The following is a 26983-nucleotide window of genomic DNA, read 5'->3' as shown; positions in this document are numbered from 1 at the left end:
ATACTTACAAAGGAAGAATTTTGGAAGAACTCTCTTTAACATCACCAAAAAACCAGTCATCTGAAGTGTTGCTTCCTAAGAATGCGGAGCAATCAATAAACTCCCTTTGTAATATCTTATGTGTCGACACTCCCTTGGCCTTGATAACCTCTGCCCTCCAAAGGCGTTTGGCATGCATCTGCTGAACCCATTTGCATGGATTGTCCCTGGGTCTTCGCTGCAGCCTGGCAGGATTGGAGGCCAACGTTGGTTTCCAGGCCTCATGAGAATCAAAACATCCCTGACATCTCTCAGGCAACTCTCAATACCAGAGGTCCCCTACTCTGTGTTCCCAAGATCTTTACTCATGCTTTCCCCTGAGCCTAGAATGTTCTTCACCTAGTTAAACAGTACTCGGCCCAGACATTCTGATGCAGTATGTTCTGTGCAGATTTTCTCTGGCCGACCTCCCACTCCCCCTCCCCAACTAGAAAGAAGCCCATGTCACCTGTGTTTGCCACACTGTTTCCCCATGTGTTTTCAGCGTTTAATGTCATGTTGATCTGTGTGTGGTCAAGAGAGGAATGTTTGTGTCTACCTCTAGAGCAGGGGTCTACAAATACTGCAGGCCATTGTTATGGTGGGGGAGGAGATTTCGCGAGAGAAAGTATCTGTATGGAGGTATAGGGCAGGGGGAGCTCACTGATGTGCAGAAAATAACAACTGACATCTAGTATGTTGCCTGATAACTGGAATAAAACAAAAAAACATGAGGGGGTGACTATTAATTGTTTTACTTTTTGTTAAATTTATTTTCTTCCCTAACTTTGATTTGTTACACAATCAACTTCTTAACCATCAAGGACATTTTTTAGTGTACAGGTCAGCAAACTCTGCAGTCCATGGGTTAAACCCGGCCCACTGCTTATTTTGGTAAAGAAAGTTTTACTGGGACACAGCCTTGTGCATTTGTTGACATGTAGTCCTGGCTCCTTTTGCACTACCAGGGCAGAGTTGAGTAGTGTGACAAAAACTGAGAAGGCCCAAAAGCCTACAACATTTCTATCTGGCCTATTAGGAGAAAAAATTGCCACTCCTGGGCTAGACTGTGACTCAATGAGGAACCGCGTCTGCCTCTTCACCATCAACACCTCCAGTAGCCCTTACAGTGCTGGGCCCAGCGTAGCATAGGTTCTGCCTTAGTTCGTTTTCTGCTGGTTATACCAGAACACTGGATAATTCATGAGGAAAAGGAATTTATTTCTTACTTTGAAGGCTGAGAAGTCCAAAGTCGAGGCACTGCGTCTGGTCTTTTTGCTGATAGGGAATCTCTGTGGTGTCCCAAGATGGCACAGGGCCTCATACGTTGGGTGTGTTAACATGCCAGCCTACATCTCTCTTCCCCTTCTTAAAAAGCCACCACTTCCTCTCATGACCTGTTAATCCATTAACCCATTAATTCATAAATGAGTCAGTCTCCTCCTGATAGCAGAGCACTCTCGGTCCAATCACTTCTTAAAGGCTTCTCATCTCAATAGTGCCACATCGCGGATTAAGTTTCAACATGAACTTTAGAAGGGAAAAATCTTCAAACCACAGCAGGTTCCCTGTAAATATTTGAATAAAATTAGTGAATGAATGAATGAGTAAATTGACAAAGAGCTACTCTGGTTTGTTTATTTAATTTATGGGAAACCCTTTTCCCTCAATACATGCAATACGTTCTCCTTGATATCTACAACACTTGCTCCTTCACCTCTTTCAGCTCCCTTCTCAGATGGTGCCTCACCAGAGAGGCTTTCCCTGCCATACTTCACAGCACAGCGTCCGCTGTTGATCTTTCTATCTTCCCTGCACTGGTTTTCTTCAGAACACTTATTACCTGTCATTATACTGGATATGCATTTGTTTATCATCTGCCTCCCCCAAGAAGAAAATAAACACCAAGAAGCTGGGACCTTTTATCACCGCCACATCCTCAGTGCCTAGAACAGTACCTGGAGCATAGTGGATCCCCAGTTAATATTTTTTTCTAGCTCTGTCAGGATTAAGTTTTAGTCATATGTGTGTCATTTAGTCAGCAAATATTTGAAAATGAATTATCATATTAAGAATGGACTGAACGCAGCCTAGGATTTCTTTGTATGTACTCTAGCTATTTCTTGGATGTTAACTGCCTTCCCCCTGGATCCCAAACACTGTCTTATCAGTACTGATCTTATACCCCTAAGATCTGGATTGGTATGAAATAGATGGCCCCGGGGATGTTGGAGTTCTCTACTACTTGCTGATCTACCATTGCCTTTCCTCTCTCCCCCAAGGCCTAGAGGCTGCCTCTACCTTAGAAGGCATTAGCAGATGTCTTTTTTATTAAAAGGGAAAGAAAGTCCATTCTGGGCATGGGTGTGGGTGTTAAAGGAAGGGAAAAGGAAGGGCAAAGGGAAGTGGATTGTGAAGCGCTGGCAGGAACGTTTTGTATGTTATTTCTTGGACTTCTTGTATTTTTTTTTTTTTTTTTGACCCCTTAGCAGAAGCATTCCCAGGAATAGAAACTGGATTTTCTGTTAATATTAGATATCCAAGACTGTGGCTGTAAGGTATGCAGAGAATGGTGGAGATGGCTTTATTTCTTTTCCAAATGACTCTCCAGAGAAATAAATACCTGAGAATTAAAGTTCCTTAGGCCAGAAAGAAGATTTTTGTGAACTAAATGGGATTCAGCAATCCTTTACAGACAGTGCAATTTGGGGTGATCTATTTATATTGAGAAACTGATAAGTTCACTCAGGGGAAGGCTAAGTTGGCTACAATTCTAGCCAACACTTCATGTGCTGAGATTGACCTGGGAGCTGTGGCTTATTTCTGCTGTTTCATTTTTTTAACATTTTATTTTAGTAACACATATGGACTGAGAGTGACCCTTCAATGGCATTCAGGATAACCAAGGCCAAGTAGAAAAATTTCCTGGTTACAGTCCTCATTACATTCTTGTTACCAACACTAATCTTTTGAAAAAGCAAAAAGTTTTAAGAATTATTGTATGAGCAATATTTAGTTTTGGAATTAGAAATGGGTTCAGATTCTGGCCCTGTAAATTAATGGCTTAAATGTGACTTTTAAATTCTCTTGGCCAAAGTTTCCTCATGTGCAACTTGGGAAGTAAATCATGCCATCGACCACATAGGGCTGCTGTGAGAATTAAATGAGAACGTATGTCATGCACTTAGCACAACCAGCACCCTGAAGGGCTGGGGTTGATGACAGCAGTGATGTCGCCTGTTCATGGCAAACCGTCCTTACAGCTGAGGGAGATGCAAGAGAAGTCTGGGTCACACACCACAGCCTTAATTTGAGAAACTGGTCTGTGACAGTTGGCAATTATGAGTTTGAATTTCCATACTGGGTTGGAATTTCTCTCATCTTTGCATTTCAAAGCCAAGGGCAAGGAATAGTTATTATTTTCTCATAGTAATACTTGTAAACAATTTCTGATGTGCAAGGTAGGTCAACAAATTATATGGATCCATCCTTGCATAAGGCATTTTCTCACAATGACGTGCTGTTGGGTGTCTTTACAGTAGACTTATAAGAAGTTCTCCTTCTTTGTGTTTTGCTTGGCATTTGGCATTACATACACACACACACACACACACACACACACACACACACACAATTGCCATGAAAGTAGAAACTTCTGCTTTGATTTCCTCTGTAGCATGTGTCTACATCAGCATCTGTTGCACAGTAGTAGCTCAGTAACTCTTAGTGGAATGAATAACTGAGTCTATTTCACATTCAGCCAATTTCTAGGAGTCAAGAACTAGAAGAAACAAAACCCAGAGGGACTAAGGAATTCCTCATCACTTTCGATAGATACCATCCCAATCATAAGTGGGCTTTTCCCAAGGCTCTCTCTGCAGCCTATCACTTCTCCTGAGCCTAAAACCCAGATGGCCAATTATATATAGCACACACTGGATAACTCCACTTGCGCGGCACATGGGCACTTGGAATTCTAAGTGGAGAAGGAGGAGGCCCTTGTTTCTCCTTTGTTCCCTCACCGTTGTATAAGCTGGAAACCCTTGACCCTTCCTGCTGCCTGGAGCCTTGCACCTGCTCCCTTGGCACTTCCCTACAGTCCCTCCCTAGTTCAGACGTCCCTCTTCTCTCACTCAGAACTTCTACCAACTACTTCAGTGGTCCATATACCCCCAATCATTTCTTCACCATGAACAGTGACTTGTCTAAACAGCAACCCCAGATAAACTTAAAAGCCAAGTCTCCTTGGCCAAGTTCACACGATCACATGAGCTGTGGTCTAGCCACAACCCAGAACTACAAGCCTCACCCTGTTCCTTGCAGAGCTCCAAAGCTGCCCTGTTGCTTCTCTCTAGGTCTGCAAACTGGCTCTATTTTCTGCCTGGAAAGCACTCCCTTCTCCCAGCCTTTGGTTAGCTCAAGTCTGCTTTGGATATTTACGTAGAAATTAAGTGAATGCATCTTTCAAGATCTCACTCCATAGTGACCCTCCAGTGAGCCTCTCTCTGCAAATGAGCAATTTCAGATTCTCTGAAAAATTCATACAGCCTTTTTGTGTTTGTAAACATGGGTGGTTTCATTGGCCTCTCCTACAGGTTGGATTACACAAAAACATGTTTTCAAGTGCTTGACCTCAAGTTTATTTTCTAGGTTGATTTTTGAAGGACTTTCTCTGGCCTCCTCTTAACCTTCCCCACCCCCAAGTCTGGCTTCCATCCTCATTGCTCTGCTACAAATGTTCTCTCGAAAGTCACCACTTTCTCCATTGCCAAAACAAATGAACTTTGCCCCCTCTTCATTCTTTCTGACTGGCGGCTACTTGAACACTTACTTGGCCAGGCTGCTGCTTCAAATTCTTTTCTCCATTGATTTCTGTGGTTTTTTATTCCAGTTCCTCCCACAGTTCATCTGCTTTCATCCTTGTATCCTTTTCCCTTTCCCATCAACCACCAGCAATTCCCAAGGATTAGTTCCTGACCCTGGCCCTGGATAGATGGATAGTTAATTGGTTGGACTGATGGATGGATAGGAAGATGGATGGAATTTTATTTCATCCTTCCTCTCTCTCACCTTAGATGGTTCATCCTCGCTCATGACTTCAACACTTATCTCCAAAGTTTGACTCCTAAATAATCTAACTTTGGAGCTGCTCTCTTGCCAAATCTACAATGCCATTGCTCTGACAGCCTCTGGATTCCTAATTCACGTCCCCTCAAACCAAATTCATTGTATGTCTGCCAAAAACTGGCTTCCCTACTCCCCACCAGCTACCCTACATTCCTTCTCTGTTTTGATACCATCAGTAGCCTAAGACAGGGTTAAAACCTTATTGTTACCTCTAAGTCTTCTTTTTCATCCTCATTTTCATTCTGTTGCCAAGTCCAGCATATTTTTCCTTGCAGTGATTCACTATATCTCCCCACTTTGGTTTGTCCTCATTATTTATCCCCACCAATCCCTGTCTCCACATTTTTCTTTAGTGACACCAGCCACTCCACTCCCCTTCAAACATGATGCAGTCATTCTTGGAAGTATTTTCTCATATCTGTCCCATCCAGAATGTTCTTCCCTCCCTTTTCGGCCTCCTGAATGAGACCCCACCCTTTAAAAGCCACCCCAAAGCTAAATTCCATCATGTAGCCTTGTTTTTCCAACACTTAGGCCTTTGCACACATTGGTCTCTTCATCCAGAATGTCGCCTAGCCTCTCTAAGACCAATTCATTTAAGAAATATATGTTGAACTTTCCTTATCGAGAAGATACTGGACTATACACTGAGGATATCTGAGTAAATAAGACCTAGCCTATTCTTATAAGGAAATTCACCTCAATATTCCTCTCTCCTGAGATTTTTTCCCTACAGCCCCACAGGCTAAACTATCAGCTTCCTCATCTGTGAGTCTCAGCACCATCTTACAACCAGCCCCTTAGATTTTGAATTCATATTGCTTGAGTCTAAGAATGAATATCTCCCTTCTGACATCTAGCTCAGTGCGTGATAGTTATTTCTTTAGATGACTGTGTCTTTTACTAGAATGTGAATCTCTTGAAATGATACCTTCTCACTCTTGTTTCTTTAACATGCATAATGCCAAACAAAGTGTAAATGCTCAATAACTATTTGAGCAGAAGAAGAAATAAATAGATGGATATATGGTTGGATGGATGGATGGTTAATCGGTTGGATCGATGGATGGATAGAAAGATGGATGGATTGATGGATGGATGGATGGATGGATAGATAGATAGATAGATAGATTAGATTAGATTAGATAGATAAGTAGATGGACAGATGAATGGATAAAAGGATGGACAAATGGACACATAGATGGATCAATGGATGGAAAATGGGACAGATAGATGGGCAGCTGCATTGGATAGATGGAAGGATGGACAGACAGATGTGTTTATGAATGAGTAGATAGAAGGACTGGATAAACAGGCAATTCTTTCTCGGATGTCTATTTGGATGGATAGATGGATGGACAGATGGATGGATGGATGGAAAAAACTCCCAGTTATATGACACTGTTCAGATCTATAATGATTAGGAAAGAAGATTATAGTTAATTGACTAATCATATCCAACAGTGGGCTAGTATATATCTCATACATGGACTGACAATTTTCTAAAAATTAAAATTAATAGAATGCATTTAGAACAAAAGCTATACTGAACAAGATTTATATGTGGTGATTCTGAAGATCCTTAGAAATTTTAGCACTTCAAGGACCTCACTGAGAATCACTTATGGGTATATAGACTGGTGTGAACCATTTGAAATGCTGTAAAGTGAGGTTTTTCATTTAAACTAACTATGTGATATAAGCACCTACTATATCTAACATGTAGACCATTTCTCTAATGATTTAGGTTTCTAAAATTTATTTGACAACATGTTAGAGCTTCTCTACATTCATATCTTAACAGGATATTTGGCAAACATCTGGCAAAATTATAAGCCATTTGTCTATCTCTCTCAGATGCCTTATTGACACATGGATGGCTCAGCAGAAATCCATCATGTATGTTAAGCAATCTCAGAAAATGTTGAATCCCAAGGACATGAGTGTGGCCATAAATGTTCACTAAGCTAAGTTCAGACACAAAGTCCTAACATTAGAGATGAACTCACTGGAAGCTTAATAACTGACAGTTTCCATACTCTGTCTTCCCTTTCATCTCCAGCTATAGAGCACCAGGCTGGAATGCTGGTCTTGTCTTGGATAAAAATTCTTTCTTCCCTCCCTCATTTTTTTCTTCCTTCGTTTCTTTCTACCTTCCTTCCTCAACTGCTTCCTTAGCATTTCACATTTCAAAGCTTTTGTGTATATTAAATCCTTATATTCTATATTATGTATCATGTGCATTTCATTTATTGAAAGGAGAACCCCTCATGCTTTATTTTACTTAGTTTCTTTAGTGGCTACAGGACTCAATAAATGTTTGGTGAATAAACAAATTGCTATAGGACTCCCACTATTTTTGTTCATGTTACACTGTGTTGCAATCATGTATATAAATATACATGAGATCCTGTGTGCAATGAACAAAAATTAATATCCTCATTTTTCAGGTGAGGAAACTGAAGCTCAGAGACATTAAGAGACTATCCTGAGCTTACATAGTACAATAAATGATGAGCTAAAATGCAGGTTTTTGAAATTTTACCCCAGGGTCCTTCCATTTGTCCAATGTTCCTTTCATATTATTTAAGACCTATGGGGAACAATGCCATCGTTTCTGTGTGTTGTAACAGATGTGGGTGGGATCTGGAACTCTGAGTTGTAGGAATGACCAATTATTTTCTTTCTGCCTCAAATGCTGAATAGAGGGAACCATGTATTCAAATATCTTGTAGGGTAAAAGGCATTTGGGCACGTGTTACTGTTGCGTAAAAACACTCTTTACACAGACTATATTACACAGATTATTGCTGTGTAACAGACAACCCCCAAGCTCAGTGGCTTAAAACTGTAAGCATTTGTTATTGTTCACAGCAGCATGGATCAGTCGGGTTGTACTTCTGGGTTCACTGGGCTCTCTCATTGGGTAGGCAACTCTGCTGATCTTACCTGCACTCTTTCCCAGGTGCAAGCTGGCTCCAGATTGATCTAGTGCGGTCTTGGTTGGAACAACTGGGCTGTCCTCTTTATGGTCTCTTGGAACCTCTGCTTCTCAGAACTGTTCCTAAGCTGAGAAAAACTTCATTTCTATTTTACATAACATTTTAAGAGGAAATGTATGATGAAAATATCAAACAGAACTTCAGTTCATTTGCTAAATATGTATTGAGTTTTAAAGGACAGTAGGAATGAAAGATCGGGCCATTATATTTTGTCATGATAGAGACTGTTATTTAATATTTGAAAGCCCATAACTTGTTATAAAGAATATACATGACACAGAGCAAGATACAAGCTTATCTGGAACAGTCTGCTGTTGGGAAATTTCTTTATTGCCCTCCTGCCCTTCATCAGATTCTGTGTTTGAAAGGCAGTCTATGCCTATTCCATGAAAGAAATATAAAGGGGTGTGCTTGTATCCCTGCTCAACTTTTTTACCCTAGATATATGGGACCTCTATTTGAAGACTATTGATTCCTGAACCTTAGACTGTCTGCCTTTTTTCAAAAAAGTTAAAAGACCCACTTACAGTGTTTCAGATACACAAGGGCAGCTTAGGCTTCAGCAGAAGTGAACTTGAGTTTGGCATAGCAAAGAATTTCCTGCCTATGAAAATTGATTATGGAAGTGATACTAAGCCTTTTTTTTTTTTCTGGATCAGAAGTTTTTAAAAACAAGGTGACTTGATCATGCAGTAAGAGTGTGACTTTATCCTGGCTAAAAAGCAGAGGGGCCAGCCACAATGTCTTTAATTTATGTTTTTTAACATTCAGTTTTATGCCATCAGTAAAGGACTTCATTTCAGCTCTTATTTATATTGGGTAGCTCTGTCACAAACACGGAGTCACAGACACGTATGCCTCTTTGGATAGGATTTAGGCAAAGTCATCATTGAGAATAGCCCATTTCTGCCAGAGGAAATGTGCAAAGAAGCACAACCGTTGATGAAGGAAAGCATCTCAGAGGTTCATGTCGTCCCTCAGCTACTCATTGTTGAGTTCCTACTTTTATACATTATGCCAGAACATTTTCTTTTTTCTCATTTCTGGAATTGAACTTAAGATATTTCTTATAGCTCATATGTCCAAATAAAAGGATTTTTCATCTAAAACTAAATATCTTGCCTTGCAAGGATGCCCACCACACTGTGCTTGTCTGAAAATGAATGCGACACAGTAGGGCTGCCCTTACCAGCCCAGACAGAGGAGGGAAAAAGTATTTGAAAGACTCTTCATGCAAGAAGAGGTAAAAATCTGCATATCAAAAAGTAACCAGTGAGGGAAATGTGATTAAATTTGTTTTGAAAGTTTCATTCACATAACATACCACTTTAACTACAAAGAAGTATTTGACATCTGTACATTCTGATATTTCAGGGATTTTCTATAACTTCTTTGCATAACTTTAAGAAGCTGAGCTAGGCTCGAAGATCCATGTTACACTCTCAGAATGCTGTGTCCAGACTGTTTCCCCTAAGACTTTAATATTCTGTAAAAATTCTAAGCATGCTCCTTGCTTGATTGCTGGCACAATGGACACCAGGTCATCTCTTAGATTTTGAGGTTGTATGGGGCCTCCTGTCCCCTTTTGAAGTCCTTGCACATATGCTACCTGTTGCAGACTCGGAGTGGTCCTCGTAGGATTCCATTTTGACCTCCATTTTACAAACCCTGAAATCAAGGTCCGGAAATGGAATAACTTGATTCATTCAAAACATACTCTTCCACGCCCTACCCTCAGCCTGGCCCAAAAGGCACATGTCTCATGAGTGGCAAGAAAACTTAGCTGCTAGCCTTTTTTCTCTGTATATTTATTTGTTCCTGTTTCAACTAGAATTCACATGGCAGGAACTTTATTAGGAAAAAGACACAGTCCGCCCCTTCAGGCAGATTCTGATGTAGAAGAATTATTTACTCACCCCACCTCTACCCGGTTTACCATGGGACCTGCTGTGTTAAATGCTTGAGTTAAATCCTTAGGTTATGGGAAAAGCAAGTCTCTAACCATTGGTAATAGATCCACCTGCCTTCAGATCTATGGTAGCTCGTTTATATAATGAGATTAGAAAATGATTTTTTAGCTAAAATTAAAGCATGTTTTACTGTTTTTCTTTTAAATATATCAGTGCATTAGTTACAGGTCATCCCCAACTCATGACAGCCTCATAGCTCTGATCACCGACTGTGACTCATTATTCTTGCAGTTAGCAAGCGGCTGAAGAGTCAAGATGAACAAATTCCAGACTTTAATTTTCAAGCAAGAATAAATAGACCATCATGCTTCCTTTGCTAAGCTGAATATAAAGAACTTTATGGACAAAAATACCATCAATTGTATTTTCCTTTTTTTTTTTTTTTGATGTGAAAGGCCTTTTAGTGAAGCATTGTTTTCATCTCTTCCTGACTCCAAGTGAATCTACATCTTTTGCATGTTTCCTGCATTAAATTTTTATTGTGTGCATGAAAATCAATATTCCAGATACATGCACAAGTGCACACATTAAAATGAACATGACTTCATTTATTTCCATGATTAGACATTCAAATAAAAGTGCTTGGGTGTCTGTTTTCATATTCATAGGTCGAGATCCGTACATCAGAGGTATTTGTATAAGTGACACTTTTATTACATTCATTTCATTTGCAATATGATAGTGGATCATAAATATGTTACTTTTATGCCACCAAATCTGATTTGTAGCACTTAGCCCCTCACAAGGAGAATACTTGATATTTTATGGAACACCTTTCATCCAAGAAGCGCTTTGCAAACATCGGGCCGGGTTCTATCCGGTGTATAAATCACATCTGTGACCCGCTGAATGCCCCACCTGCTTCATCAACCTTCTGGCTACTACTGTAGGGGTGGAGAGTAGTTGGTGATTCCCCCACAGGCCCCAGCGTGATAATGAGAACTTTAAGTTCTGGAAGAAAGAGGCTCAGGTGAACTCTGTATTGCCACATATAGGCCCTGACAGTGGACAGAACACCACATGTAGTTACATGTCTACCTTATCATTTGCAAAACAGTTATGAGGCCCCCATCTGTGGGTTGGATCTTGTATTAAGCCCTGGGGACATGGAGACAAGTAACATGTGGCCCTTGCCTTTCAGATATTCACAGACTTGGAGGGGAGGGCTTTGATGCAGGCTTGACAGTGTTTGCTCCTCTCTTTGCCTCCCCATTCCCTCCCAGGGGTGCACCATACCTGAAAGCAGCTTGTCAAACCCCCAGGTCTGGCATAGGTATATGAGTGCATATAGCAGTCAGTTGCAATCAGAGTGAAAGAAGAGGCCCACCATCAAACATCCCAGGCAGCCTTTGGAGCTGAGCATCAGATGCACACCCTATGCTCCCAGAGAAGAGAGTCATCTCCCCACCCACCATCCCACAATGCCCCTCAGCTTACCCTCCCAATTCCCCAGTGTTAGCTTCCTAATCTAGGACCAGCAGGATCCCCCTGCCACACCCAGTAATACACAGGCACAGGTCCCTGTAGCATGCTTCATTACACTCACTATGCTGTAGAATGTGTGTACATGGGGTAGACTCAGACTCAGCAGAGCACACTGGGTTTCCTAAGTTCTGATCCTGACTGTATCACTCACAGGATGCATGACCTCAGGCAGGGTACTCACCTTCCTGTGCCTCCATTTTCTCATCTGCAAAATGGGCATAATAGTGATATCTACCCTATTAGGTTGTTGGAAGGATTGAATGGTCTACCATGAATGGAAGCCTTTATGATAGTTGTAATGAATACTTTCAGTACTGTGGTAAATAATACTCTCATATATTAATTGCAGTACATGTAATAATAGTGATGCCAATATTCTATTATTTTACTGTCACTGTTTTATTATATGATTAATGTCTGTCTCCTACTATAAGTTTTTGCTTCATGGCAGCAAGAACCATCCTGTGTTGCGATGGCACGTAGTAGATAGTCAGTAAATATTCATTGATTAAATGAATGAATAAAACAATGAAGGAACAAATGAATCCACCCACTCATTTGGTGCCACTGCAATGGCTTCTCCAAGCACCATTTTTTATAGCAAGTCTCCTCTGCCACTGACAGCCACAGGCCCCACAGTAATCCCCACAAGTCCTTGGTGTTTAGGGCATCCATTTCCCCACAGAAGGGCTTTACATTCTTCCTGCATAACTAACCCACGTGGGCCTTTACAGCAGTCTACCTGCTTCCCACCTAACCCACCATCTGTGTGTCTCCATGCAGGTGCTACTGCCATCTCGGGGGAGGCTCTGAAAGGAGCTGCCTCCTCTGGAGTTGACCCCAGGTGGTCAGTGGTGGAGCTGGCACTTGTTCTTATCTCCTGACTTCCCCAGCAGTACCTGTGTCACCCCTTGCCTCCCACTGCTGACCTCCAGGGGAATGAGCCCCTGCCCTGCCCCAGGAGCTGCTGACCATGAAGCCTCAGAGGGACCAATGGTCCCAAGAACCTGGACAAAGCTACCATCCCCAGGCCCCTGTGGCTTCTTGTGCACTGCGTCACCTCCTTGATTCTGGTGGTTCTTGGCAGCCCTTCTCAAACACTGTGTCTGCGTTCTTCCAGAGTTTAAAACCATTGAGGGAAGCAGCTGCTGAAGCCACATGTTTAGAAAATTTGTCCGTCAACTTATGAAGCTGTATGTAATTGGGGCATTATCACCAGAGGGGTTGTTCCTGAATTTTGCACGTGTGGAAGAGTTTGTGATAATTCCAGGAGTCCTTTAGTGACATAGACAGTGGTGGTGGGACTTTGTTTAGGGGACAGAAGGACTGTGGAAAGCAGCCTGAGGTTATACCATGGTCCCCTTTGAGTCAGCTGCAAAGGGTGCTCCAAACTGGGCCCAAAGCTCAGAACACGGTGCTCTGGCTTCACCGTTGTGATTTTGCAAATGGCAGGTGCTATCACTGTACAACCCAACAGAGACTCCTAACTTGGTCCCCAGCTGCAGCTCACCCCGGGCCCTTTCCCACAAGACCTCACCCCTCCCTTGCTTGCTTGGTTCAGATACTCCATGGTGAGAGCTCACGGTGTCTCCTCTCTCCTGGTAACCCTCTAGAGCTGTGTTTGTTCATCTGAGTTTTCCAGGCCCCTGGTGGTGGATGGGGACAGTGAAACAGAGTGCTTAGGAGCAGACACGGGTCCTGAAGAGCTCCCTGTGGTTGGAATTATGGGGAATCCTTGGGTGGGTTGTTAGTTTGTTTTGTGGCCTCTCTGCACATTCCACTGAAATGCACATTGGGTTGACTACTTTCAAACGTGGTGTTGTTGGGCCTTAAGTTCCTTGAGTGTAGAAACGGGGTCATCATGCCCACCTCACCTGGCTTACTGTGGCGATTTCGTGAGCTAGGACTCTTTACCTGCTGGTGCCCCAGTGGCCCTTGCTATACAATCACTAAAGGGTATGGCAGCTGCTGCTGCATTTTAATGGAGCTGTAGGTGTCATCTCAGCTTCACAATCGACTCAAAGCAGTTCCTGGTATTTAGCAATGTGTGGCCTCCCAAAGGGCTCTGGGTTTCTTGTTGGTGTTGTTTTGTGATATAATTCACGTAGCATAGCATTCATCATTTTAAACTGTACAATTCAGTGGTGCGTAGTGGATCCATTAAGTTGTGCCGCCTTCACCAGTAAGTCCAGAACATTTTCATCTCCTCAAAAAAGAAACCCTGAACCCGTTAGCACTCCCGATCCTCCCTCCCCACCAACTGGCCCCTGGACCTGACAACCACAAGCCTACTTTCTGTCTTTGGATTGGCCTGTTCTGGACATCCATATAATTAGAATCACACAATGTGTGGCTTTTTGTGACTGGCTTCTTTACGGTATATGTGTTAAAGCTTCATCTGTGTTGCAGCATGTGTCCATAATTCATTCCTTTTTATGACAAATAATATTCCACCATAAGGACATCCTAGATTCCCCTTCTCCATCATCAGGTGATGAACATTTGGGTTCTTTCCACTTTTCAACTGCTGTGAGTCACGCTGTCATGAACATTCATGGACAAGTTTTGCATAGACACATATTTTCAGTTCTCTTGGGTGTACACCGAGGAGAGGAATTGCTGGGTCACTTGGTACTTCTGTGTATAACTTTGTGAAAAGCTGCCGAGTCCTTTTCCTCGGGGCTGTGTTTCAGAAGGACCCTCCCTGCTTAGATTTGACTTTGTCATTAGCTAAGGAAGGCCAGTGGCAGAGGCAGGGGAAAAGAGGGGAGGCTGTCACCTGAGATCCTGCGCACTCACACACAAACCTTCAGGCATTCCCTCCCTTCAGCAGTCCAGGCTCCACTTCTCAGAGAGCCACCATGCCGTCTCTGCCACCCTGCATGACACCTTCCCCCCTCATTGTGTCTGCTTTGCCCACCGGCTTCTTTGCATTCTCTCTGCTTTGAACCACGACACCCGCTCTCACCCAGCGTCCTGCACTGGCTGGGAGGGATCTGGTCACAGAGGTCTCGAGGGGCCAGTCTGCACTGGGAAAGAATACAGCTGAGGCTGCGCTACCCACTCATTTCACCAGTGATCTAGAAATTTTCTGAGCCAATGAGCAGCATCATTTCAGAGTCCTGGGGGAAGGAAACCGTCTAGAAGGGTATTCTCTTCAGATCTGTTGGTTTCCTTAGGAATAAGTAAGTGAGTCCAAGTGAGGAAAGAACTTCTCAACCATGTGAACTTGAGCATATTTCTTAGCTTCTCCAAGACTCAGTTTCTTCATCTGTAAAATGGGTTTAAACTTGCCTACCTGATAAGGGGATCAAGTGAGATACTGTGATACCATGTTCAACATACTCAAAAAAAGGTTCCTTTTCTCCCCAGCTGTCCTCCCTGCTGGTTAGGTAGGAGTGGCTTGTACAGACACTGATTTTGTAGTACGACTCACCTCCCTTTTTTTCTTTACTCCCCCTTCTCACCCCTTGCTCTTTCCTTTCACCGCTTCCTCTCTCCTCCTGCTATTGTCTTACTCTGCCCTCAGCTCCCACCCCAAACATGGGTGTTCTCATGGTGTGGACACAGGGAACTGCCAGTTCTCAAATCACCCGTGTGCTCTTAGGGAGGCAACTCAGGCCAGATCCTCTTAGGCAGATCAGATTATGCCCTGGGTCATTTTGCAGTGCAGATTCCCAGGTCACGGTGGTGGCAGGCCTAGCCAGGCAGTGTCCAGCCTGGCACCCACGGGGCCCCCAGGGAACATGGACTTCCTGGAGGGGGTGGCCTGGTCTGGTTTCACCTGTCTGCCTCCCAGGGTTTCAGTTTCTTTCCCCACGAGATCCTAGTCAGGGGCTAGAGCTTTGAGTTACACTCGGTTTTGCAGTCATACCAGAGGCCTGGGCTGCAGCCGGAAGCACGGGCTTCCGTAGCACTGTGTCCTGGGCCCTGACTTTGTGCCTGGTACCGTGCTTGGCCCGGAGCATGCACAGGGAAAGGACACACGCCTGCTGTGGGTCCAGTGTTCCGGACACAAGGTGGAGTCGAGTGGTGACCGGCGAATAAGGGAATAAATGGTTTTCCAGGCTGAAGGTTTCATACTGTATCAATTATTATTTTTAAGTAACTTCATAGACCAAAAAAGATAACATGGCTCATACAGAAAGTTTAGAAAGAAGAAAAACACGAAGGGACAAAAACCATCATCCTTATCTCCTGTCAGATGAGTTCCTTCAAAAGTGCCAGTCACTTAATTTAGAAAACTAAAAAGCAAAGACACCAAAATGTGTAACTAGGAAATACTAATTATGAAGCAACAGGAGCTTTGTTCAGAGACCTGACCCTTCCCTTACAGTGTCACTCAGGGTATCCCCTTTGAGGGTAAAGCTGTTGGAAAAATCCTTCTCTCTTCAAGAGATCCAGTCCACACAGAAGAAGTTCTCTCACAACAAGCCAAGACTCTGAGCCTCCTGGGTTGAGCCCAAGCTTTCCAAACAACTGACAGGCACATGCATATACAGAAAGACACACCTAGCTCTCTGCCGGGACTCCCCGGCTGCCAAATCCCTTTTCCAGGGAGGTGTATTATTACCCCCTCTTCCCCCTGTTTCTGTCCCAAATATCAAATAAGCTTAAGGCAGCATCGGGAGGTGGAACCTCCCAGCTCAGAAGCACAGGCCCAGCCTTCAGTGACCCTTGGTGTGCCTTCTCTCTCATTTCCAGCTGTCAGGAATGACAGGAACAAGAAAAAGAAGGAGACTTCGAAGCAAGAATGCACAGAGAGCTATGAAATGACAGCTGAGTTGGACGATCTCACAGAGAAGATCCGAAAAGCTCACCAGGAAACTTTCCCTTCGCTCTGCCAGCTGGGTAAATACACCACGGTAAGAGATACTCCTGCCCCAGGCTGCTGGGCGTGTGGAAACCTTGCACATGCATGTGTGCAGAGATACACACACACACACACACACACACACGCTCTGCACTGGGCCCGGCGGGGACTTGCATGCTAGCCGGCTGGGTCTGTGTAGTAGCCACTTCCCTCTGTGTGGTAGCCTTCGGGCGTGCGCAGTCAGTGAGTAGGCTGAGTGCCACCTCCCTGCAGTCATGCACACATGCATTCACGCTAGATGCATTAACTGAGCATTTGCTATACGACAGGCTGTGTTCTAAACCCTGGCAACATGAACTATTGAGTGCTGCTCTCAGAGACTTTGGTCTGGTGAAGGAAACAAGTAAAGCCAGTGAAGCGTTACATGGGTCATGACAGACATCTGTACAGAGGGACCCAGGGGGACAAGGGCTCATCTTTTAAAAACCCCAATCCAGCTGTGAAATCCAGCCAAGATAAAGAGGCCCTCTCCTGGGCCAAGGTCTGCCTTCTGTGAGAGGACATGTACCAAACCCCTGAGCCAGGGCCTAGAAAAGTTCGGGGTAGGCATGCCCCATGCCCTGTTGAGTGAATGTTCCGCCTCTGCTTCCCAGCCTTCTGCTAGGAATGACCTTTCCCTGAGATTAGAAATAGAGAGAGAGAAGGAGGAAAAAGAGAAGTGAGTGAATAAGGTAGGAGGTGTATGTTGGCTGGTCTAGGTTGTGCCAGTGGAGAGGGCATGAGGTACTTTCATTTTTCCAAGTGGTTTTTGCATATATTATGTTCACTGATGTATATTTCTAACTTGTGGCATGTAATAGACACTCGATAGATATTTGATGAATTAATATAACTAGAATGTTGTTCCGGCCTCTTTAAAAACCTTAGGTTGCTCACCTACAATGCTATAGTAAACATACTTTAAAAAAAAAAATTCCAAATATTGTAGCACTTGGTGGTTTGGTGACTGGTATGCTAGAAAAAGGATAGCATGGGAGGTCCTGAAGATAAAAAGGCAAAGTAGTGATACCCGGAAGGAAAAACCACAGTGAGTGGAGGGGCTTTGCAGCAGTTCTTGGTGAGCATGCGGTGTGGTGCGCTGGGATGTTGGTGCCACCATGGTATCTGTAAGACGAGAATGGTGACCAGGAGCAGGCCCAGAGGGGCGCCTACGGAAACTGATGCCAGCACACGCCTAGGTGGCTTCTCAGATGAGGATGAGGCAACACAGTTGGGTGGCACCAGCTTCTGAAGGGCTGGTACCCACCTTAAACAGATAAGTCCCCTGGTTAAGCCCAGAGGCTCTGGCTCACTGGAAGCAGAGGTAGAACCTTGAGCAGTACTTCTCAAAACTCAGTGTGCATCTGATGCGTCTGGTAATCTTTTTACAATGCAGGTTCTGGTGCAGCAGGCATGGCCTAGGGGCATTTCTAACAAGCTGCCTGGCTACTGATGCTGCTGGTCTGCAGACCAGACTCTGAAGAGCAAATAAGCTGGGCTTTGAGAAGCAAGACCCAGGGTGGCACCCTGGGGCCCAGCTCACCCATTGGTGTCAGCCAGGAGGAACACTGGCATGTCTGCCAGGCCGAGGGAGAGGCTCGGCTTAACCTCAACCAGTCTTCACTGAGCTTGGGGAGCACTGTCCCATCCCAGAGCAGGGACACAGGCCAGGACAAGACTGGATACTGTAAGGGAGCTTTCATTTTCACCTGGGAGAGAAAGTGGAGTGTGACCTCATGTATCCAGAACAGAGGCCTGGAACCACACGAATGTACTTCAAGTCCTGCTCAGCCACCATCAGCCCCGTGACAGTGAACAAATTACCTAACATCTCTCAGCCTCAGGTTTCCCATCTCTAAATGGGAATAATGTGAACTAGTTGGGAGGATGAAATGAGACAATTTGTGAAAAGCTGCTGTGATGGGACCCAAATATATCTATCTAGCAGTGTAGTGGCAGAAGCATCATCCAGCCGTGGGTCTTCTACTGGCTATGAACTGACCCTCCAGGGACCTGGCCCCCATGCTGGGTGTATCTGACAATACAGAAAAGTAACATGATGAGTAACCAATACCAGAAAGTACGCCATTTATTTCTTTCAGAAATAGTTACTAATTGCCAGCCATTCAGTGGCATTTCAGGCCCTGTATTGGGCTGTGTATCAAGGTGGGGGTGTCTTGACCTAAGAAATGGGGGAACTCAGGCTGGCACAGTGGGAAGGGATGAAAAGAGAAGATGAGAGAAAACGGGTGTTGTGCAATGGTGGACTGTGTTGAGTTGACAGTGAGTGAGAAGTGAGAACGGGAAAAGCCTGCCAGAGTCTTGAGTGCCACTTGAGGAGTCTATTTTAGTTCGTGGATAATGAACAGCAATTGATGGGTTGTGGTCAAAAATCTTTATTATCATTGTAATCATTATTACATCTAATATTTATTGAGCATTTACTATGTACTAGGGACCATGCTAAGTACTGTAAGCATACTAATTCTTTTACTCCTTGTGAGGACTCTATGAATTGGGTTTCATTGCCCTCATATTACAGATGCGAAAGCCAGGTACAGAAAGCCTAGATAACTTTCCCCTTTCTCTCAGTCAACAAGTGGTCAGAGGTGAGACTTGAACTTGAACAGCCTGACTCCAGGGCAACTCTTTTAACCACTACACTATACACAGAATCCCTCGAGAGGGTTGCCAGAATGGGAGAATGGAAGCTGGGGCCACTGGAGGCGTCTAGCTAGGAGGAGAGAGCTGTGACCCAGAAATAAATCAATCTTGTAGCTCCAAGAAAGTCAGAGGAAAAGAGATCAGACTAGGGAGGTCTTCCTGACAGAGGAGACTTTTGATCCAGGTCATGAGGTGAGAGACTTTATATGGCAGTACCTAGGGCCACTAACTGCTACATCAGGGGCCCCCCTCCGTCTCCTCCAGGTAGTATCTTAGCACAGCCAAGTCAGTCCCCAGACCCTGACTCACCTAGTAACCAGGTGAAACGGCTCCCACTCTAGCCTGGAGGAGGGCAGGACAAACACAACGTACAGCGTTTGCCCCTCCTGGAACGCGCGCCTGGTGTGACTGGGGGTTCCTACAGGGTGGCTCACATGTGAGGCACTGGCACTCCTGTGAACGGTCCCTCACCACTGATGAGTAGAAGCTGGAGAGGTAAATCCCTCGGCTTCCTGATTCCTTGGGCAGGATAACTCTTAGGTATCCTCTAAACCATCTCCCAGAGTTTCCCAGCTAGATCGAGCCCTGACTGCCCGCAGTGATGAGCTCCGCTGGCCGCCTTCTTTCCCTGCCCACTCTGCTCTTCCAGTGCTTCCTGGGATCTCCTCCCACGTAAACCACCGTGCATTCCAATTCTAGTCTCAGCCTCGGCTTCTGGCCTGAGAGAGAGAGGCTTCCCTGTGGACCTCCAGAGCCCTTTCCTATCCACCCCAATATCGGGGTGAGTCACCCCCAGTCCTCAACTGGGGCCCACCCTCCTAAACACTTTGTGGAGACTTTTTTTTTTTTTTTTGAGACGGAGTCTCGCTCTGTCACCCAGGCTAGAGTGCAGTGGCCGGATCTCAGCTCACTGCAAGCTCCGCCTCCCGGGTTTACGCCCTCCTCCTGCCTCAGCCTCCCAAGTAGCTGGGACTACAGGCGCCCATCACCTTGTCCGGCTAGTTTTTTTTTTTTTTTTTTAGTAGAGACGGGGTTTCACCATGTTAGCCAGGATGGTCTCGATCTCCTGACCTCGTGATCCTCCCATCTCAGCCTCCCAAAGTGCTGGGATTACAGGCTTGAGCCACTGTGCCCGGCCAGAGACTTTTTGTTCTTCTTTCAATCAGGCAGGAAAAACAGAAGCACAATTTTATCTCTAGAGCGTGGCCCTTCGCTACTGGGCATCCTTCCAGAGGCCTGCTGCCCACTGCGGGGTGGAGGGCGCTCTGAGCCAGTCTCGCAGCTCACCGTGCTCTTCATTTCTACTCTCTCTCCCCAGATCTAGCTGTGTTTTTATTGTGAGCCACTTAAAATCCTTTCTGGAAGTCAGTGGTATAAATAAATAACAGCAGCCATAACACATTCTCTGCAAGCTCTTAGTTCCGAGTTGAGCATTTTTAAAAAGAGCTTTTTTTAGACCGGCAGTTGCTTCCACGGCAAGAAACTTCCTGTCATCTTCACCAGAGTGGCATCCCTGTCAGATGCCTTTGGAATTAGTGGGCAGAGAGGAATAAAAAAAGGCAGCCAGCTGCGCATCTACAGATCTTTGAAAGAGTAGTTCCTTTTTCTTCCCTAATTAGGGTAGATTTGGGACAAATGGTTGGGTCCCAGGAGGCCGCAGGAATGGATGGAAGAGGCAGAAACATATTCCCACCACCCCCACCTCAGGCCAGGCCAGGGCACTCACCCACAGTCTTCAGAGCTGTTATCCCTGGGAAGGTTTCTACCCAATGACCCTCCGCCACCATAAAAGGAGAGAGGGTGGATTTCCTGTGGAAAGGTGGAAAGCAGGAGGGAAGCTATTTATAGACGAGCTTTCCAAAATAGAATCAGGACTGAAGCAGGGGCGCCATCCTAGCTCTGAGGACGTGTTCTCCATTTCCCTAGGATGAACCCTAGTGACTGTCATCTGGGCTTTAGGGCCTCCTAAATGCAAGTTCAACTCTAACCCCTGCTACTTAGGAGTTATGTGACTTTGGAGAGTGACATCATCATGTGTGCCTCAGCTCCTTCATCTGTAGAATGGGAGTTTTAAACACATCCACCTCCTGCCTGGAGGGTTCCATGAGAAAACGATATGGAGCGCCTTGCACAGTTTCCGGGGCAGAGGAGGTTCCATGAGAAAACTATCTGGAGCGCCTTGCACAGTTTCCGGCACAGAGGAGGCGTGCTGAGTGTGCAGCTCTCCTCCTCTCCGTCCCATCATAAGTGTCTTGTCATTTTTTCGAGCCACATGCCGAGGTTCTGTAAAGTAGCGTGGGTGTGGCAGTGGGACAGATTTCCAAGTGGTGTAGCCCCCACCTCCAGCTCGTGCTGTCTGCTCAGGGCCGCCTCTGCTCCCGGCCTCCCGCAGCTCTGCCGTGTGCGCAGCTGCTCTTCACCACGTGGGGCCTGGCGGGAGGTAAGCTGTCCTCCGAGGGGGGCTCGTGAATGTGAACTATGAAGATTTAAGAAGCCCTTAACCCGCTCAGAAAAATGACCACAAACAGAATTGTGAAACCATGAAAAGACTTTCCAGGAGACACACCATAGAAAAGGAAGGCAGTTTTGAACCCTTGTAGTCACGGGTGGACACGGTGCGCTTTTTGGAAATTAACGTTTGTGATCAGCCAGAGGAGCAGAACCTGGAACTCGGGAAGCTCGGCCTGCCAGGAGAGATGCAGCAGCAGGGATGGAAGGTCAGTGGGGGCCACAAAACCCGAGTTCCAGTCCCCACTGTCACCTCACAGCTGTGTGACTTTGAGCCAGCTGTTAGTGAGCGTCAGTTTCTTGCTAGCAAACACACGTGCGCTGCCGGTTTCACCCAGCCAGTGGTCCCCAACCTTTTTGGCACTAGGGACCAGTTTCGTGGAAGACAATTTTTCCATGGAGGTGGGGCTTGGGTATGGTTTCAGGATGAAACTACCCCACCTCAGATCATCAGGCATTAGTTCAGTTCTCATAAGGAGCGGGCAACTTAGGTCCCTCGCATGTGCACTTTGCAACAGGGTTTATGCTCCTATGGGAATGTAATGCCGCCGCTGATCTGAAGGAGGCGGAGCTCAGGCTATAATGCTGGCTCCTGGCCGCTCACCTCCTGCCACGTGGCCCAGTTCCTAGCAGGACATCGACCAGTACGCATCCACGACCCAGGGCTTGGGGACTCCTATCCTAGAACATTCTTTCATGTTGCAACAAACAATGACTGCATACCTACTGTGTTAGTTTCCTGGGGCTGCTGGAACAAAATAATACAAACTGGGTGGCTTGAGACAACGTTATTTGATTGTGTTTCTGGAGGCTAGAAGTCCAAAATCAAAGTGTGTGCATGGCCACACTGTCTCTGACAGCTCTGGGAGAGAGCCCTTTCTTGCCTCTTGTAGCTTCCGGCATGGAAGGCGGTGCTTGTAGTTACATGACACCAATCGTCCATCCTTCTTATGGCCACCTTCTCCCTGTGTGTCTTCACCATGTCTTCTCTCTATGCATGTCAACCTCTGTCCAGATTTCCACATTTTGTTTTTGTAAGGACACCAGTCATACTGGATTAGGGCCTACCCTAATAATCTTATTTTAACTTGATCACCCCTATAAAGACCCTGTTTCCAAATAGCATCACATTCTGACATACTCGGGCTAGGATTTCAACACATCTTTTTGCGGGACACAGTTTAACCCATAGTAAACAATAACACCTAGTGAGTGCAGAATTGGAGTGCACGGACGTTACCTTTCCATGCTGGCCGCTCTCTGCAAAGCCTAGCTGGAAATCAAATTTTGTCACAGTGTTGTGAGTATTTAGAAACCTCTGGCAGCACACGTAAGTCCTGATCTTTTGAAGAAAAGTGTTCTGTAGGCACTGCACTAAGTACCCACATTCTTCGTGAGTAGTGGAATAAGGGAAAGACGTTCCCAGCAAAAGCAATAGCGTGAACCCGGCACAGGGTTTCCCAGGGATGGGGCTGGGTGCGAGGGAGGCAGAGCTAAGTTTGAGGAGGTAGGTCAGGACTAGCTTCCTAGGGGCTTTGGGTGCTGGGATAAAGTGTGTGAATATTAGCCCTAGGGAGCCAAGGGAAGTTTCTAGTCAGGAGAAAAAGCAGTTCCAAGAAGGTGGCCCCTAGCTGCTGTGTCTGACTGGAAGGCTTCGGCAGGGACACAGGGCAGGGCTTTTGATCTTTCTCAGATGTATCCTGCAGCTCCAGAAGGCCTCCATGACCCCTTTCAGCAGCTGGGACCACTCCAGAATTCTAGCATTTCCTGGACATCCTCTAGGGCCTTGGACTGCACCCACCACATCACCCCTGCACTCTACCCAAGGTCCCGGATCTCTGAACCCCAGGAGTGAAGGGGCTGCAGATGCACAGATGGTCCCTTCCAGGGTCATGTCCCAGCTCAGGAACCTTAGACGATGGTGGTCCAGGAGCGCACCTGAAGCATGACCTCCAGGGGAATCCTGCAGCATCACTCTTGCTGTTAACCAGGTTGCTAGGAAATACTTGAAAGATTCTAGAGACCCTCCCTACTTGCCCTCTCCCATTGCCCTTTGCTCGAAGCCCTCTCTACCCACACACTGCACCATGCCGTTAAGATGACGCCCTCCTGTCTACCCAGAGCTACAGGGTGGCTGCCAAGCTGCCTTCTCCCCACCTGTTGGAGGCATGTGGTCCTAAGGAAAATGCTGCAGGCATGTTGGGGTCGTTCTCTTCTGTTCTCCTCTGTTGGGGACAGACGTTGCCGAAGCCATCTTGTCATAGTGCCTAGATAATGTGTGTGTTGACCACAGAGAGATGTTGGCTGGCACATAACATTCTCTTTATAGCCGTGCTGGAGCTCTTGTAGCTACCTGGTGGAAGCATCCAGAGATTCCAGCAAGGAGGGAGATCGCAGATGCAACCACAGGCTTTAGGAGTCAGGAAGTTCTAACCAGAAAGTAGAAATATGTGAGGAATCAGTAGGGAGCGGGGTGACATGGTGCAGCCTAAACACCCCAACCCAACTGTGTGGGTGAATCCCATACCCTCCAGTTCGCCTGCGGTATCTTGCACAAATGACTGCGCTTCGTGGGCCTTCCCTTCGGCCAAATGGGGACCATAATAGTGCCTACCGCATGGGGGCGCTGTGAAAAGTAAAGCGAGTCAATGATTGTTAAGCACATAGAACAGTGCCTGGCATGAGGCAAGCCCTAGAAAAGGGTTGGTTACCTACAAAAACATACAAAGTGCAGGAATGGAATGTGAGTGACAGGGACAGTCTGCAAATTGAACTTGAGAGGACATCAGTCTGCAGGATGGTGGAAGGAGGCACCTCCATGGATATATCCAACATTGCCACGATCTTGAATTCTTTATTCCTTTAATGAAAATTTACATTTCCTGCTTAGCTTTGAAAAAAAAAAGCCAGAACCCTTGAACAAACCACTCTAATACCCAGGCGCTGCCTCCAGCGGGATTCAAAGATGCTGGTGATTCCACTTTCCTTTGTGGGTCTTGTTCTGAAAGTCCTGCCAGTCCAGGAAGGCAGCCTGTTGCAGCAGAGAACCAAACCAGCAGAAGAAAGGGATCCATCTGCGTGGCAAACCTTGCCATTTAATTGGATTTCATAGTAGGATTGGGCTTTTCTGCTGCTTAAGATGGCCCTGGGAGGCCATGGGTGCGATCCTCCATATGGGCCACCACGCAGCATCCCGGGGAGGCGCTGCAGCTCCTGTGTCTCCTGCCGAAGAGGGGCCTCCCTGGAAGGCCTGACCAGAATCCCAGTTGGCAGCGGATGGAGGAGAGCCCCTTGCCCTTCTGCCTTGGCTGTTTTCCTCATCAGCCTGCCTCATACTCACAGCAAGGGCCCCTCCTCACCACCCAATTTTCTGCCTCTCCTCCTCTGCTGGTTTTCCTTCCTGCACACTCAGAAATGCTGCTGAACATCCACGCTTCCCTGGTGCTCCCCACAGCCGCCTTCATTACCAACCCAAGCAGGCCAGGGCTCTCCATTTGCCGCAGCTGGAAGATAATATATAAGCCATTTGAAGCCTCGTGCCTATGAATCCAGCAGCCAGTATAATAAAACACCAGGTTATTTTGTGTTTTATTAACTGCCTCTTCCCTTCAGTTTGCATAATAGTGAGTTAGATTTACATGCCGTTAAGACGGCTGTGCATTATTTTTAATAGAAGGTGCGACAGGCTCCTCTCTCTCAGCCCTGCCGCGTGATAAAGTAACCTCATCCAATGTTGACGAAGATTTCGTTCACACTTGCTGGGTCTGGGCAATGTCTTTTTTTCCAGATGGATACTCTATTGTAAAATGATTTCCCTCCATAAGCTTGACTCTCCGTCCCTCTCTTCCGTGTCATCTTCCTATGAACCGGATAAACTGCCTATTAAATTTAATTACGGTCCGAATGGCCACACATCTTGATCTCATGTTCCCCCAAGTGTACTGTATTCCACCAATGTCCTTGAGGAAGGAATAAAATAAATCTGGAGGATGCATGTCTACTCTCCACAAGGAATGTCATGGAAGGCACAGTTGGCCACCATCATTTTTACTGTGTCTATGGCACCTCGTGCAAACTCTCCTTCCTGGCTTTCCATGCAGACATTCAAAGCAAGAGCTAGTTTTATTGACTTCCTGTAGACAGATTTTAACTGAGGTGGGGAACTAAAGATACCAGTTTGAGAAACACAGTACCTCTCCTGAGCTGTTTACGTTTGTCAGAGGACCAAACGTCAGCCTTTTGTTGGACGGTAAATTACAAATATCTCATTTTATCTGTAAATATCTTAATATGCATTCTAAATGAAAGAAGCTTCTGCAAATGAAAGTAAAGCATCAGTGCCATTATTACCATCCTAAAATAAAATTATCTCCAACACCTAATAGCTCATATTTCTAGTTTTCTCATATATATCACCATCTCTTTACAGTTTATTTTTTGAATTAAAATTTAGATAAGGTTTACATCATGCAATTGGTTGTCAGTCTTCTCAGTATCTTAGGTCAGGTTTATTGCAGTATAATTTACATAATGTAATGTTTATCTTTTTTAGAGGTATAATTTGATGAGTGTGACAAAAGTACACAGTCATATAACCTGACTCCAGTCAAGATGTAGAACATTTCCACTGCTCCAAAGAGTTTCCTTGTGCACCTGTGGTCAGTCCCCACCTGCATTCCCACTCCTGGAAAACCACTGAGCTGTTCTCAATCACTATAGTTTTGCCTTTTCCAGAATGTCATATAAATGGAATCATTTTGTATGTGGGCGTTTATGTGTGCCTTCTTTGGTTAAGCATGCTTCCAAGGTTTATCCATGTTGTAACATGTATTACAGTTTCCTTCCTTATTAACGCTACCTAGCATTTTCAATGCAAAGTTGTAATCACAATTTATTTATCCACCCATCAGTTAATGAGCATTTGGGTTGAGTTGCTTTCAATCTATAGATTTCTCTCTCCACTTGTTTTTCTCTCTTGCAATGTACTTATCGAAAAAACCGGTTCATTGGTTTTGTGGATTTTCTGGCATTCTGGATGTTGACAGCTGTACCCCTTTTGTGTAGTTTACCATATCCCTGGATTTCGTGAGGTTATATCTAGAGTCTCAGTTTGATTCAAGTTTGATTTTTGGCCAGAATGTTTCATAGGTGGTGGTGTGTTTTCCCATCAGGGCATCAGCATGACAGATTGCCTGTTTTTAAGAGATTAACAAATACTAATGGTCGATGCTTAGAGCCATTCATTCATCAGTTAGAAAATGGTGAATCCTCATTCCTTCCGTGTTTGTTAGCTGGATAACTGCATACAGAGAAACTCCCTCTCATCTGTTACTTGATTATCCAATGGTACAGGAATA

The 26983-nt window shown here is 45.3% G+C and overlaps 1 protein-coding gene across 6 annotated transcripts in view; it reads left to right on the top strand.

Moving 5' to 3' along the window:
• RARB (retinoic acid receptor, beta) overlaps nt 1-26983 on the top strand; it is a 424977-nt gene that overhangs the window by 380137 nt on the left and 17857 nt on the right. For all 6 annotated transcript variants that reach the window (XM_011956243.1, XM_011956250.1, XM_011956247.1 and 3 more), the window contains exon 4: nt 16307-16467. In XM_011956243.1, the coding sequence (XP_011811633.1) occupies nt 16307-16467 (161 nt within the window). The remainder of the gene's footprint in view (nt 1-16306; nt 16468-26983) is intronic.

The sequence above is a fragment of the Colobus angolensis genome, unplaced genomic scaffold (genome assembly GCF_000951035.1).
Source record: "Colobus angolensis palliatus isolate OR3802 unplaced genomic scaffold, Cang.pa_1.0 Scaffold411, whole genome shotgun sequence".
NCBI lineage: Eukaryota > Metazoa > Chordata > Mammalia > Primates > Cercopithecidae > Colobus > Colobus angolensis.
The sequence above is the reverse complement of the archived record's forward strand: the minus strand, read 5'-3'. Positions and strand labels throughout refer to the sequence as shown.